This window comes from Oryctolagus cuniculus, chromosome 9 (assembly GCF_051225735.1).
Source record: "Oryctolagus cuniculus isolate XC-2025 breed Fujian yellow rabbit chromosome 9, ASM5122573v1, whole genome shotgun sequence".
Lineage (NCBI taxonomy): Eukaryota > Metazoa > Chordata > Mammalia > Lagomorpha > Leporidae > Oryctolagus > Oryctolagus cuniculus.
Window position 1 is genome coordinate 68,902,720 of NC_142875.1, and position 14,737 is coordinate 68,917,456.

Sequence of the window (14,737 nt, forward strand, 5' to 3'; positions counted from 1 at the left end):
AAAAGGTAAGGAAGGAGTTGTCCTGAGAAACACCAAAATTCTCCTTCAACTTATAAAAAACAATGTTGTACTGGTATAAAGAATTAATGGGGGGCCAGCACTTTTGGCATAGTGGGTAAAGCCACTGCCTGCAGTTCTGGCATCCCATTTAGGCACCAGTTCGAGTCCCTGCTGGTCCACTTCCGATTCAGCTCTCTGCTATGGCCTGGGAAAGCAGTAGAAGATGGCCCAAGACCATGGGCCCCTGCACCCCTTTTGGAAGACCAGGAAGAAGCTCCTGGCTTCAGATCAGCCCAGCTCTAGCCATTGCAGCCATTTGGGGAGTGAGCCAGCGGATTGAAGACTTCTCTGCCTCTGCCTCTCTGTAACTCTGCCTCTGAAATCAATAAATTAATCTAAAAAAAAAAAAAAAAAAGAATTAACAGGACCAGTTTTGTGGCACAGCACATTAAGCTGCTGCCTGAGACACCAGCATTCCCATATGGGCACCAGTTAGAGTCCAGGCTGCTCTACTTCCAATTCAGCTCCCTGCTAGTGCCTTGGAAACTATGCAAGATGGCCCAAATTCTTGAGCCCTTGTACCCTGTAAGAGACCCAGATGAATTTCTAGATTCATGTGTTTAGCTTGACCCAGGCCTGTCCATTGTGGCCACTGAGGAAGTGAACCAGCGGATGGAAGATCTCTCTCTGTCTCTCCCCCTCTATTTATAGTTCTGCCTTTCAAATAAATACATCTTTTTAAAAAGTTAAGTTAAATCAAGAGATTGAATAATCCTACAAACTGAGAGAACATTTATATAATATTCATGAGAACATAGGGTATGATTAAGTTGTACGTCGTAAGTCACAATTTAAAAGCAGAACTTGGCAAAAACAACTCTGGAATAATTGGATATAATTTGGGACATTTAACTTAAATCTTATTTTTTTAAAAAAATAAGCAGTGGAATTACAGAGAGAAAGACATAGAGGTCTTCCATCCACTGGTTTACTCCCCAAATGGCTAGATGACCACAACAGCCAGAGCTGGGCCAATCCAAAGCCAGGAGCCAGGAGCTTCATCCAGGCCTCCCACATGGGTACAGGAGTCCAAGCAGTTGGGCCATCTTCTACTGCTTTCCCAGGCCATCAGCAGGGAGCTAAATTGGAAGCAGAGCAGCAGGGACTTGAACTGGTGCCCATATGGGACACTGTCACGGCAGGCAGATGATTAACCTACTATGGCATAGCGCGAGCCCCTAACTTAAACCTTAATGGTACATTAAAATAAATTCCAGGTGAAGTTGGATTCTCAAACTATAAAAAAACTAATTATCAAATTAGAATCCTAAAAATCCAGAAAAGTAATAGAGATTAGATGTTTTTCCATAAGTGTTACCCTGACATGTACCAGGACTTTATAACATTATTTGTACTTTATTGTTAATACTTAGTCCTCTGTGTAGAATATAAATTCTTTGATATCACAGAGCTCTCATCATTATTTCCATTTCACCTGGCATGTAACAGGCACTCAAAATATTTGAAAGAATGGATGAATGAACCCCTAGTAAACAAGTGGACAGCTTTAGATGTTTGGCGCAGCAGTTAAGATGCTCCTTTGGATGCCTGCATTAGATATAGGAGTCCCAGGTTGGAGTCCTGGGTCTGCTTCCAATTCCAGTTCCCGCTGATGTGTACCCTGGAAGGAAGCAGATGATGGCTCAATTATTTGAGTCCCTGTCATCCACTTGCAAGACCAGGACTGAGTTTCTACCTTCAACCTCTCCCAGACCTAGCTGTTGAGGGTATTTGGAAAGTGCTTGTTTCTCTCTCTGCCTTTCAAAGAAATTTTTTTTTTTAATTGTAATGAAAGAAATATGTAAATAAACATTTCAGGGGCTGGCATTGTGGAGCAGTATGTTTACTGGCTGCCCCACTTCTGATCCAGCTCCCTGCTAATGTGCCTGAGAAGGCAGCAGAAGATGGCCTAAGTACTTGGTCCCCTGCTACCCACGTGGGAGACTTGGATAGAGTTCTAGGCTCCCCCAGCCCAGGCCGTTCCAGTCATTTGGGGATTAAAATGTGAATGAATGATCTCTTTCTCTCTGTAAGTCTGCCTTTCAAACAAATTACATAATTTTTAGAAATAGATATGTCACCAAAGTGGGGGTAGGGGGCCAATTAACATGAAATTATGATCAAAGTTCCTATTTAGAGAAAAAGAAGTTACACAATACTGTTTTTAATGTGTATCATATTGACTTTAAAATTAATAATATTCAGAACAGCATTCATTTATGCTCATGAGAGTATAGGTTGGTACAGCCTTTTTGGAAATCAGTTTGGGAGTCTGTATGATTAAAACGTCTGTACCTCTTGGGACCAAAATTGTGATCCCTGCATGTTGATTCTTATTAAGCAGAACCATGGTTCCTACAGAAATGACTGATTCCAAACCTAGGACATCTTGTAACAGGAAAGAAAGGTTCCAAAGACTTGGTGTTGTGCAGAAGGATACAAGAACAAACTTGAAGGCCAAAAATCACACAATTCGAACATCAGAAGGAATAATCACTGAGATTAATTTAGTCACATTAAGTGCATTAAAAGATCCATGAGTTCATGATAGCATTTATTAATAACAGTTTAATCAGTCACTTTGTTTTTTTTTTTTTTTTTTTTTTTTTTTTTGACAGGCAGAGTGGACAGTGAGAGAGAGAGACAGAGAGAAAGGTCTTCCTTTGCCGTTGGTTCACCCTCCAATGGCTGCCGCGGCTGGCGCGTTGCGGCCGGCGCACCGCGCTGATCCGATGGCAGGAGCCAGGAGCCAGGTGCTTTTCCTGGTCTCCCATGGGGTGCAGGGCCCAAGCACTTGGGCCATCCTCCACTGCACTCCCGGGCCACAGCAGAGAGCTGGCCTGGAAGAGGGGCAACCGGGACAGAATCCGGCGCCCCGACCGGGACTAGAACCCGGTGTGCCGGCGCCGCTAGGCAGAGGATTAGCCTAGTGAGCCGCGGCGCCGGCCTTAATCAGTCACTTTGGTAGTTGATAGGATATGACTCATTATTTTGAGTAGTGGTAAGTAAAAAGAATCACATTTACACTGCCAACTTCTGTCATTTTTCATTTGAGCCTCTGACTTTTGGCTCTGTCTACTTCTCCATCCTTTTAAAATACCTGGCCGCCTCTGCCCAGATTAGAGCTCAATTCTTTCCCCTGCTGTAGGTAGTTATGAAAAAAATCTGTTTTGCCACCTTTCCCAAAGTAATTCTTTGTCAAAATAACTCAAGGTTAGTGAGGAAAATTTCTTTATAAGAGAATTCCAGCCAGAAAATTCAGTAAGAATGATAGTGTTAGATGATTGTTAATTTTATAACCACCATTGCCCCTATTCCCACTAAAACAGTGGCCCAGGTCCATATTTTCAAACTATAACTGTAGTGATGTTTTCTTGTTTAAAACTTCCAGTTTATTAAGGACTTCTTTTCTTCTAAAAGGCAATAAAATGTTGTGACAGTATTAAACTGCTAGAAAAATTTCTAAACACTTTCAGTTCTTCAGTGATCATGAATTGGTAGCAAACCATTGAGGACTCACACCACCATAACTTGTATAGGGCTACCCTAGAAAATGTTCGTAAATGAATGCCAAAACCAGTAAGTGAAAGATTTCATGAGAGACTGAAATGGATGGACTTGGCTGAAAACACCCCAACCTGGTTATTAACATCACTGGAAGGGAGACACCCAGGTATTGTGTGCTTCCTGTTGTGACACAATGGGAAATTCATAATACCACCTATGTGCTTCCCACAACCCAAAATTTGAACTACCCCCCAAAAAGTCTGAATCTACTGAAGCTCCTAGAACTAACCATCAATTTACTGGGAATACAAGAGGCAGAAGAATGAGTTAATTAAACACTATAAAGAAGGCCATCAGCCAAGTTCCAGAATGTGGCAGATGCTACAGGACAAATGACACCTCACCTTCAACAAATGAAATGTTATGTGGTAAAAATGGAGGGTGCACTGCTATCAGGATAAGAGATATAAAAGACACTCTAATTAGATACAGTGTGTGGAGTTTACCTGGATTCATGGAAGTATGAAAATGGGTCTTTAGGTTATTTTTTAAAACATCTCTGTTAGAAATACATACTGAATTATTTCAGGTTAAAAAAATGTGATGTGTGGGATTTGTTTAAAGTGAACAAAAATATGATTATTGAAGCTTGGTGATAAGAGTCAAAAACATAAACAAAACTAGGTATTAATTAAAGTGGTAAAAACAGATTTTTTTTCAGTAACTACCTACAGCAGGGGAAAGAATTGAGCTCTTAATCTGGGCAGAGGCAGCCAGGTATTTTAAAAGGATGGAGAAGTAGACAGAGCCAAAAGTCAGAGGCTCAAATGAAAAATGACAGAAGTCGGCAGTGTAAATATGAATAGACATTTGTGTCTGGTAGCGGCAGTTACCATCCAAGTTAGAGTTTCATCCTCCCACAGGGCCTTGGAGGCAGCAGGGGACCCCTCCTTCCAGATCATTACGTCAAAGAAATGCCTTTCAAGTCCCTGAGGAAGATACATGTAAATCTCAAAGGGACAGAGGAAAGATTAATATTGTAAGCCCTTTTAAATAAAAGCTGAAAGAACAGGAGGGATTATTTAGAACAAACAGTAAAGTTTTCTGGTGACATTTCTTGGGCAGGCATTTTAGAAAAGCTGCAGTCATATCAAGGATGTGGCCTTAGGCTGCCAGTAACCATGCCAAGGCTCAGTGTGCCAAGAGGCTCAAGTGATTGCTTAACCCATTGGCCACAACACCTGCCCTGTAGCCTTTGCTGGTGTTTTGCAGGCAGAAAACTTGGAAGTTAAGTATGCCTGAAGAAGTAACCTCCTCAGTTCCTTAGTGAGTTCTAAATGAACTCTACATTGGCTAAGTGCTGTGAAGTGCGTAACAGAAGGTCACATCAGAAATCATAGCTTCCTGGGGTATTCTGAAGTTGGGTGTCACCTTTATGTGGCTATAGAGCATGCTAAAACATTGTCTTAAGAGTTTGGCTTATTTTAGTGTTGTTTAAGAAAAAGAGAATAAAAATTGTTGCCTTAGTGTGCAGAGTTTTTAAAAGTGCGGAATTGAATATAAATTTAAGATACTAATAAATAATTCATGTTAACAGATCTACAGGAAACAAAGAGATTCTTCCTCTGGAAAATAAAGTTGTAGGCTTGAGAGCAAGAAAATCATCTTTGCATTTATCTTACCAAAGTCATGATTGCTCTCGTGCCTGTCTGGTGAAAATGCCAAGCTTCAAAGGAGAAAACCCTCTACAGCTCCCAATCAAGTGTCACTTCCAAAGGCGACACGCGAAGACAAACTCTCATTCGTCAGCACTCCATGTGAGTTATAAAACTCCTTGTGGAAGGAGTCTACGAAACGTGGAGGAAGTTTTTCGTTACCTGCTTGAGACAGAGTGTAACTTTTTATTTACAGATAACTTTTCTTTCAATACCTATGTTCAGTTGACTCGGAATTACCCAAAGCAAGAAGAAATTGTTTCTGATGTGGATATTAGCAATGGAGTGGAGTCAGTGCCCATTTCTTTCTGTAACGAAATTGACAGTAGAAAGCTTCCACAGTTTAAGTACAGAAAGACTATGTGGCCACGAACTTATTATCTAAACAGCTTTTCCAACATGTTTACTGATGCATGTGACTGTTCTGAGGGCTGCATAGACATGTGAGTAGAAAAATGTGACATTTCAAAAAATCTTCTCAATGAAGGGACACTTTTCAAAAAGTCCTACTCTGTATCAGTTTGTCTGTCTGTCTGTCTGTCTAAAACCATTCAGCAAGAATCTAAAATGAAAAGATGTGGGAGAGGCATTTGGTACTACTGTTACGACACTGCTTGGTATGCCCACATAACATATGGGAGTGCCTGAGTTCAAGTCCCAGCTCCTCTTTCTAGACTAGAATCCTGCTAATGAGCACTTTGGAAGGCAGAAATGATGGTTCAAGTATTCAGGTCCCTGCCACTCTTGTGGGAGACCTGGATTGAGTCTAACCAGCTCCTGGCTTTGGCCTGGCATAGCCTCACCTGCTGAGAGAATTTGGGGAGGAAACCAGAAGATAGATAGATGGATAGCTAGCTAGATAGATCTATCTCTGCCTTTCAAATAAATTACATAAAACTTTTAAATAGAGGGATGAGGGGCTGGCGCCGTGGCGTAGCGGGTAAAGCTGACGCTTGCAGTACCGACATCCCATATGAGCACCGGATCAAGACCCAGCTGCTCCACTTCCAATCCAGCTCTGCTATGGCATGGAAAAGCAGTGAAAGATGGCCCAAGTGCTTGGGCCCCTGCACCCACGTGGAAGACCTGGAAGAAGCTCCTGGCTCCTGGCTTCGGATCAGCACAGCTCTGGCCATTGCAGCCATCTGGGGAGTGAACCAGTGGATGGAAGACCTTTCTCTCTCTGCCTCCTTTTCTCTCTGTGTAACTGTGACTTTAAAATAAATAAATCAGTCTTAAAAAAAAAAAAAAAAAAAAAGAGGGGTGAGAACTGTGGTACAGTGGATTAAGCTACCACCATGTGTGCCTGCATACCATCTCTGAGCACCTGGGATCATTTGCCTGGGAAGCAGCAGATAATGGCCCAAATCTTAGTTATTGGCCAAAATACTTGAGACCCCACTGGAATTCCTGGCTCCTAACTTCAGCCTGGCCCAGGTTTGGCTGTTGTAGGCATTTGGGGAGTGAACCAGCAGATGGAAAATTCTCTCTCTCATTCTCTCTGTTGCTCTTCATTTCAAACAAATAAAACTAAAAAATTTTAAATGGAAAAATGTGCTTTCACAATAAGAAGACTTGCCAAAAATATTTATTTGAAAATTATTTCTTTTTTTTAATATTTATTTTATTTGAAAGACAGAGATACAGAGAGGCAGAGGCAATGAGAAAGAGGTCTTCCATCCACTGGTTCATTCCCTAGATGGCCGCAGTGGCTGGAGCTGCACCAATCCAAATCCAGGAGCTTCTTCCAGGTCTCCCACATGGGTGTAGGGGCCCAAAGACGGGCCATCTTCTGCTGCTTTTCCAGGCCATAGCAGAGAGCTGGATTGGAAGTGGAGCAGCCAGGACTTGAACCATGCTGGCACTGCATGCGGCGGCTTTACCTGCTATGCCACAGCACCGGCCTCTGGAAATTATTTCTTCCAAAGATGAATATTGTCTTTCATCTTGTAGCATAATCCTCTGTGACAAGGATTTTACATATACTTCCTTATTTAATTCTCACAAAAACCCCAGAGGTAATACTTTCTTTGCATTACAAATGAACCTCAGAGAAGGCTCTTCAGGGACCACCTAGGGAAGTAAATGATAGAGCCAGTATTTAAACCCATATTCTTAACTACTATTTACCTGCTGTGTTTTGTTTTACAAATAACTTAAAAATAATTTCTTGGCTAGCTTTTAGAAACCTAATGGTGCTTATAACTGATATTCTCTTGATCACCTATATAGGGCTTGGTACTATCTATTATTTCAGGCATACACTGGAAGTCTTAAAATATGCCGTCCTTGGATAAGGAGGAACTTCTGTATTTAAATTATTCCTCTTTCTAGCTTTTCCTTTCACTCCACTAGAGGTGGCTACATTTGCATTAAGCTTAGTGTACATATAATGCAGCTGCACTCTCTATCAGCATACCTACAAATGCATGTTGGTAAGTATTACATCCCTCACACAAAATGTTTTTCAAAGTCTTTATGTATTAAACATAGTTTCATTTTTTTATGGAATGTGAATAATATGATCAAGAGAATATCAGGGTTTGCAACAATAACCAGGTTTCTTCAATACAACTGCATTGCAAACCCTGTGAGTCACAGTCACAGCAATGGAGGAAGCACCCAACCTGGAGGAACATACAAAAATGAACCCACAGGTCTGATGGCACACAGATATGGGAAGTAAACATGGCTGTGTAGGACCACCAAGGCAGCATAGGTCCCCTCAAGTACTAAAAGGTTCAGATAGAAAAGGAGAATCTGATTTAAAGGCACTTTCAAATATGCATGTTTAAAATGTCCAAAGAGAGGCAATAAGAAAAAATTATAAAAGGCAGCTGATAAGTATATCATTTGGAAATGTCAAAAATAAAGCATAGTCATTGAGATAAAAATTAAGTAGACTAAATGATGGAATTAGAATAGCTGAAAAGGAATGAGTGAATTATAAGACAAAACTAATAAGATCTCCCAGAAAGCAAAGAAGTAAAGATATGGGGGAAGTAACTTACAGACTTTTTAAATATGGAACGTAAAATGAGAAATTGCATCATACATCCAAGAAGGAAAGAGAAAATGGAAAGGATGTAATATTCAAAGAAAATCACTGAGAATTTTCCAAAGTTGAAGAAAGACTGGCATCCTCAGGCTGGAAGAGCCTGCTGTGTATGAAGATAAATAAAAATCTACATGTAAATGTGTCATGTATAATGCAACTTGAAAAATATTTAGACACCTACACAGAGACAAAAATATGTACACCTATACCAGGTCATGAAAAAAATGTACTTCTTACTGTGTCATTGTCAAAAATATGCTGCTACATTAGAGAGGCTTGTATATATGAGAATAGAATAAAGATATTCATTGCAACAATGTTATATTGAAAAATGTAGGTAACTTAATTGTATATCAAATGGGCAATAGTTAAACGCTGTAAAAAAGTTAAAAGGAATTAACCAGGTCTGCATATGGCACAGATGGGTCCCAAAATATAGTGAACAACAATAACAAAGTTATAGAATAATACCTTACAGTAAATTGCTGAAATTTCTTACTTACTTGGAGAGGCAGAGAGCTCCCATTAGCACTCCAAGTGCCCACAATGGTCAGGACTAGGCAAGGCTAAAGCCAAGAGCCAGTAACTCAGTCTAGGTCTCCCATATGGGTGGCAGGAACCCAAATACTTGAGCTATCACCTGCTGCCTCCCAGGGTATGCATTAGCAGGAGGCCAGAGACAGGAGTCAGAGCCAGGTACCAAACCCAGGCATTCTGATATGAAATGCAGATGTCTTAACTGCTACACCCAGTAAATTTTTCTAAACATGAAAAAGAGTATATTTACTGTAAATACATATGAAACTAAAAGTGTAAAGGACACCACCCAAATCTCTTGAGAGCTTAGTTTTATCTGTAATATTTATTTGTTAAATGTTTATTTCTTTAAAAGGCAGAGTTACAGAGAGAGGAGGAAAGATATCTTCCATTTAAATGGCTGCAATGGCCAGGGTTGGGCCACAACAATGCCAGGAGCCTGGAACTCCACTGGGGTCTCCCACATGGATGGCAGTGGCCCAGGTTCTCTCATTGCTTTCCTAGGCACATTAACAGGGAGCTGGATCAGAAGTAGAGCAGATGGGACTCATGGGATGCCAGCGACACAGGTGGTAGCTTATGCTGTGCCATAATGCCTGCCCCTTGTAATGTTTTATTTAAAAATTTTAAGCCATATGTAAAATGTCTTTGTATTAAATTATATAAGAAAATGAAAGGCTGAACAAAATGCTGGTGACTAACTCTGGAGATGGTAATATGGGCATATGTTATGTTTTTCTGTACTTCTTAAACTTTGCAAACAAAACCACATGGGGAAAAAGCAACTGTGCGTTTTTAATTTTATATCTGTAACCAGAACCCAAATTGATGAATTTGTTGATTTTTTTCTATTGCAAATAGCAGCTACCTCTGATGTGTATTATGTATGTACAGAAAACACAGAAGAAAATCATAGAGGAAAAGACCTTAAAGTTACTTGTTCCACCAGGAGACTAGAATCCAACTGATCTAACCAGCTTACCAGTAGTCATATATATAGTTCATAGCTGGGATATCGAGGTTCTGTATTCCTTGTGGAGGGTGAGTCAAGTTAGAGGAAGCAATAAGAGAAAAGATTTCTAATTGCCAGATCTCTAGCTTCAGTGTCCCTGATTTGTATGTCACTGGAGTGAGAGAGAACTGACATCTACACAACTATGCCCTCGCATATTTGACACACAAATGATCAATGGTAGAAGAGCAGAAGGAGCAAAAGATTTACAAAGAAGCTTTTGCTGAACAAAAATTCAAAGTCTCTATAGTGTCTATGAACTTCAAACACCTTTTTTTTTTTTTTAAGATTTATTTATTTGAAAGTTGAAGTTAACACAGAGAAGGAGAGGCAGAGAGAGAGAGGTCTTCCTTCTGTTCACTCCCCAATTGGCCGCAACAGCCAGAGCTGCGCCGATCTGAAGCCAGGAGCCAGGACCTTCTAGGTCTCCCACGCAGTTGCAGGGGCCCAAGGACTTGGGCCATCTTCTACTGCTTTCCCAGGCCATAGCAGAGAGCTGGATCAGAAGTGAAGCAGCCAGGTCTTAAACGGCACCCATATGGGATGCCGACGCTTCATGCCAGGGTGTTAACCTGCTGCGCCACAGCCCCAGCCCCCAAACACCTTCTAAATGCAGATCATGTGTATTTTTATAAGACAGTCTTTTCACTTGGTGATTTTTTTATTCTGACTTTTCTATTTTCCTTTTAGAACAAAATGTGCATGTCTTCAACTGACAGCAAGAAATGCCGCAGTTTGTCCTTTGTCAAGTAATAAAATAATGACTGGATATAAATATAAAAGACTACAGAGACAAATACCTACTGGGTAAGATACTTTGAGGATTTGTTACAGGGTGTTTATCTTTGAGGTGGGTACTTTTATATTGTGGTCCATAGTCTTATACATGCTATTAAATCTTGGTTTTTATTAATAAAATTCCAAGTTATCAAGGAATTAGAAAAGCAACCCTGCTTATTGTTTTTTGGAAGTGGAAGTCAGGAGCCACGTATAGATTGAGCAGAGTGTACCTCAACACTCACCTGCTCTGAGTCTGGCTCTGCCCGCTCTACAGTCAGCCCACTTTAGGCAACCATTTCCCCATTAAGGAAAGTATGTGTGAAGCCCTTCTGAGAATTGGGAATCCTCTCCCTTTCAAAGTTGATATTAACAAATAACAATATTTTTATTAGCAGAAATACAAAACTTTTCTTCATAGACTTTTTTCCAAGTTATTTAAAAACAGCTAATATTTACTATGTACCAGACATTGTCTTAAGTACCTTATAAATATTGAGTCACTTAATCTGCATGAGACAGCCCTATAAAATAGATTCTTTCGTATAGTCCCCATTTTAAAGATGGGAAATTACAGCTCAGAGAAGTTAAATAACTTACCAGGGTCACACAGCTAGTAGATGTGCAAACTCTGATGGGAACTCAGGCAGTCTAGCACCAAGAGCTTGCCCACTTAGTCTGCATCCCTTATTGGTGCCATTCAAGTAACCATATAAAGAGCTTTTTACTTTTTTAGGATATCTGATTGCTTTTCTCTTACATATTTTATTGACAGTATTTATGAATGCAGCCTGTTGTGCAAGTGTAATCGACAAATGTGTCAAAATCGAGTTGTCCAACATGGTCCTCAAGTGAGACTACAGGTTTTCAAAACTGAGAAGAAAGGCTGGGGGGTACGCTGCCTAGATGACATTGACAGAGGGACGTTTGTTTGCACTTACTCAGGTAAAGCAAAGACTTATTTTCATATTAGTCTACAGTGGGATCTACATTTCTGACTATCAGTCTTCCTAGTCAGGACCACTGAGATCATTGGTGAGATGAACAATATCTTGGAGGCACAACACAGGAAGGCCAGCAACTGAGAACTTGAGCACTGAAGGGATGAGATGCTTTAGGGGGTACCAAATGTTCTAGAAAAGAAAGACAGAGATAAAATTTAGGTTATGTCATGTACAAGGCACATTATTTTTGCCTCTGTAGTTTTGGGGTAAAGGAAAAAACCTTTTTTTTGTTTTTTTGAGAGATACAGAAAGAGAGACAGAGCTCCCATTCACGACTTCACTCTAAATGCCTGCAATGGCTGGGCCTGAGTGGGGGTCAGCCAGGGCCTGGGAACACAATCCAGGTCTCCCGATAGGTGCAGGAAACCAGTCACATCAGCCATCACTGCTGCCTCTCAGGTTCCGCATTTGTGGGAAACTGGAATAGGGACCAAAGAAAGGACCCAAACCCAGGTCCTGGGTTGGGCCTTGCCACCCACATGGGAGACCCGAATGAAGCTCCTCTCTTCAGACTTTGGCCTGACCCAGCCCTGGGCATTGCAGCCATTTGGGTAGTGAACCAGCAGGTACAAGATTCTCTCTCTTCCTTTCCCACCCCCTCCCCCCAACTGCTCTGTAACTCTGCATTCATGTAAAATAAATGAAACTCTTTTTTTAAGATTTATTTATTTATTTGAAAGTAAGAGTTACAGAGAAACAGAGGTCTTCCTTCCACTGGTTCACTCCCCAAATGGTTGCAATGGCTGGAGCTGGGCCAATCGGAAGCCAAGAGCTTCTTCCAGGTCTCCCACGTAGGTGCAGGGGCCCAAGGACTTGGGCCATCTTCCACTGCTTTTCCAGGCCATAGCAGAGAGCTGGATCAGAAGTGGAGCAGCAGGGACTCGAACTGGTGCCCGTATGGGATGCCAGCACTTTAGGCTGGGGCTTTAACCCACTGTACCATAGCGACGGCCCCATCTTTTTTTTTTTTTTTTTAAGAGAGAGGGAGAGATGTAGAGAGATCTGTCTGCTGGTTCCGTCTGCAGATAGCCACAACAGCCAGGACTGGGCCAGGCCAGCCCAAGCCAAAATCAGAAGCCAGGAGCTTCTTCTCAGTCTCCTAAGTGGATAGCAGGGGCCCAGGTACTTCGGACATCTTCCGCAACTTTTCCAGGCCATTAGCAAGGAGTTGGATCAGAAAGTGGAGCAGCCGGGACACAAACCAGTGCTCATATGGAATGCTAGCACTGCAGACCCCAGGTTAACTCACTATACCACAGCTCTGGCCCCAGTAATCTTTTTTTTTTCCCCTAAATCCTCATTTTCTCTGCTCACCATTAAGTGAGAAGATTTCGGAAACATGACTTTAGAGCCAATGTGTAAGAAATGTGATGGACTTAGTCCTGACGGCTAAGGAGCAGGTACTGAAGCAACTCTCCTCCTTGCAGATAGAGCCAAGGTTTCCTCAGGGAAGTTAAGCTCAAAGTTTTCAGAATGTAGAGTAGTCACCTTTGGGTCTTCCTCACATGCTCACAGACAGTATGCCAGACAGCCTGCCTAAACTTTCCTAATATCTCTCAGAAAAACTCTTGTGTGAAAGCTGCCTATAAAATGCTGAATGATGTCTAGAAGGTGTCATTGGCTTTATCTGCATTGCTAGAAAATACACCAGTGGTGTCTCTCTTAACCTCATAATGATGGATAAGACTTTTATCCAGCTATGATTCTGAGCCCATTGAAAGAAAATGCATAAATTTCAGGCTAAAATTTTACTATTAGGCAGAACAATGGGCAGATATCACCATCTATTCAAGTATGTCATTTTCTGAAAACAAATGTAGGTTTCATAAAGCCTTTTTCACTAGATAAAGCTATAATTTTAAGACCAGAATTCATCTAATTTTGTAGAATACTTTATTTTTATTTTTATTTATTTGACAGGTAGAGTTATAGACAGTGAGAGAGAGACAGAGAGAAAGGTCTTCCTTCCACTGGTTCACTCCCCAAATGGCCGCTATGGCCAGTGCTGCGCCGATCCAAAGCCAGGAGCCAGATGCTTCCTCCTGGTCTCCCATGGGGTGCAGGGCCCAAGCACCTGGGCCATCCTCCACTGCCCTCCCGGGCCACAGCAGAGAGCTGGACTGGAAGAGGAGCAACGAGGACTTAGAACCCGGCGCCCACATGGGATGCCGGCGCCACAGGCAGAGGATAACCAAGTGAGCCACAGTGCCGGCCCCTAAAATACTTTCTAATCCTACTACTTTTGTTTTATGTTATTGTAGCTAAGTGTCTTCCCTTTCATTTTATACCAAAATAGACAAGAGCTTCTTTTAGATACCCTGTATTTTTTTTTATATGTTAGAAAACAAGAAGCCCTTCATTCGTCTTGTTATCCTACTCAAGTTTTCTAGAGTGAGTAAATGTGTTTATCCATTTTAGAAATGAGGTAGAAATAGCATTCTTTAGTAATGGAGCAAAAATAGAGATGTCCATTTGTGTTACCAATTATATTATCTTCCATTTTGTTCAAACTCTTGCTTTGTTTTTTTAGGTAGATTACTAAGCAGAGCTAACTTTGAGAAACCTGGTAATGAAAATGAAAAAGAAGAGAATATTGTGAAAAGTATATTTTCAAAAAAGAGGAAAATAGAAGTTGCCTGTTCAGAATGTGAGGTTGAAGTTATTCCATTAGAATTGGAAACACATCCTAGAAGTGCTGAAAGTGAGGACTGTTCACCTAAATTCAGTAATAATTCCAAAGAGTCTATTATGTAAGTAAGAGCCTAGGAGTCCCATCAATGTTAATTTAAATTATTATTGATTATTATTAATAATTTAGTAACTTAAATTATTATTGATTATGGTTCTTTCTCATTTCTTGCTTGCTTGCCTTTCCCCTCACCCTATTATCATCATGTTCCATGGTTGTAAATGCAGTGTTTTCAGAAATCCAGGACACTTAAATTTAAAAATCTAACCATCCTCAGTGTTCCTTTTCTAGAGTTCTACCTTGTATGACTTTAATCTAATTCTTTGTAAGTTTTACTGTTACTTTCTGTCACCATTCTGTTTGCAAAACTTTCATAGA

General features: G+C 40.9%; 1 protein-coding gene across 12 annotated transcripts in view; it reads left to right on the plus strand.

The window, feature by feature from the left end:
* The window catches only part of SETDB2 (SET domain bifurcated histone lysine methyltransferase 2), a 56,963-nt gene that overhangs the window by 31,080 nt on the left and 11,146 nt on the right, over positions 1–14,737 (plus strand). For 6 of the 12 annotated variants that reach the window (XR_007913885.3, XR_011378576.2, XM_089303292.1 and 3 more), the window contains 4 exon segments: positions 5,165–5,725; positions 10,580–10,696; positions 11,442–11,611; positions 14,201–14,420. Coding sequence is in view for 10 of the 12 variants with exons in the window: in XM_089303292.1 (XP_089159418.1) it covers positions 5,165–5,725; positions 10,580–10,696; positions 11,442–11,611; positions 14,201–14,420 (1,068 nt within the window). In the remaining 2 variants the exon portion in view is untranslated. 12 annotated transcript variants of the gene reach the window in all.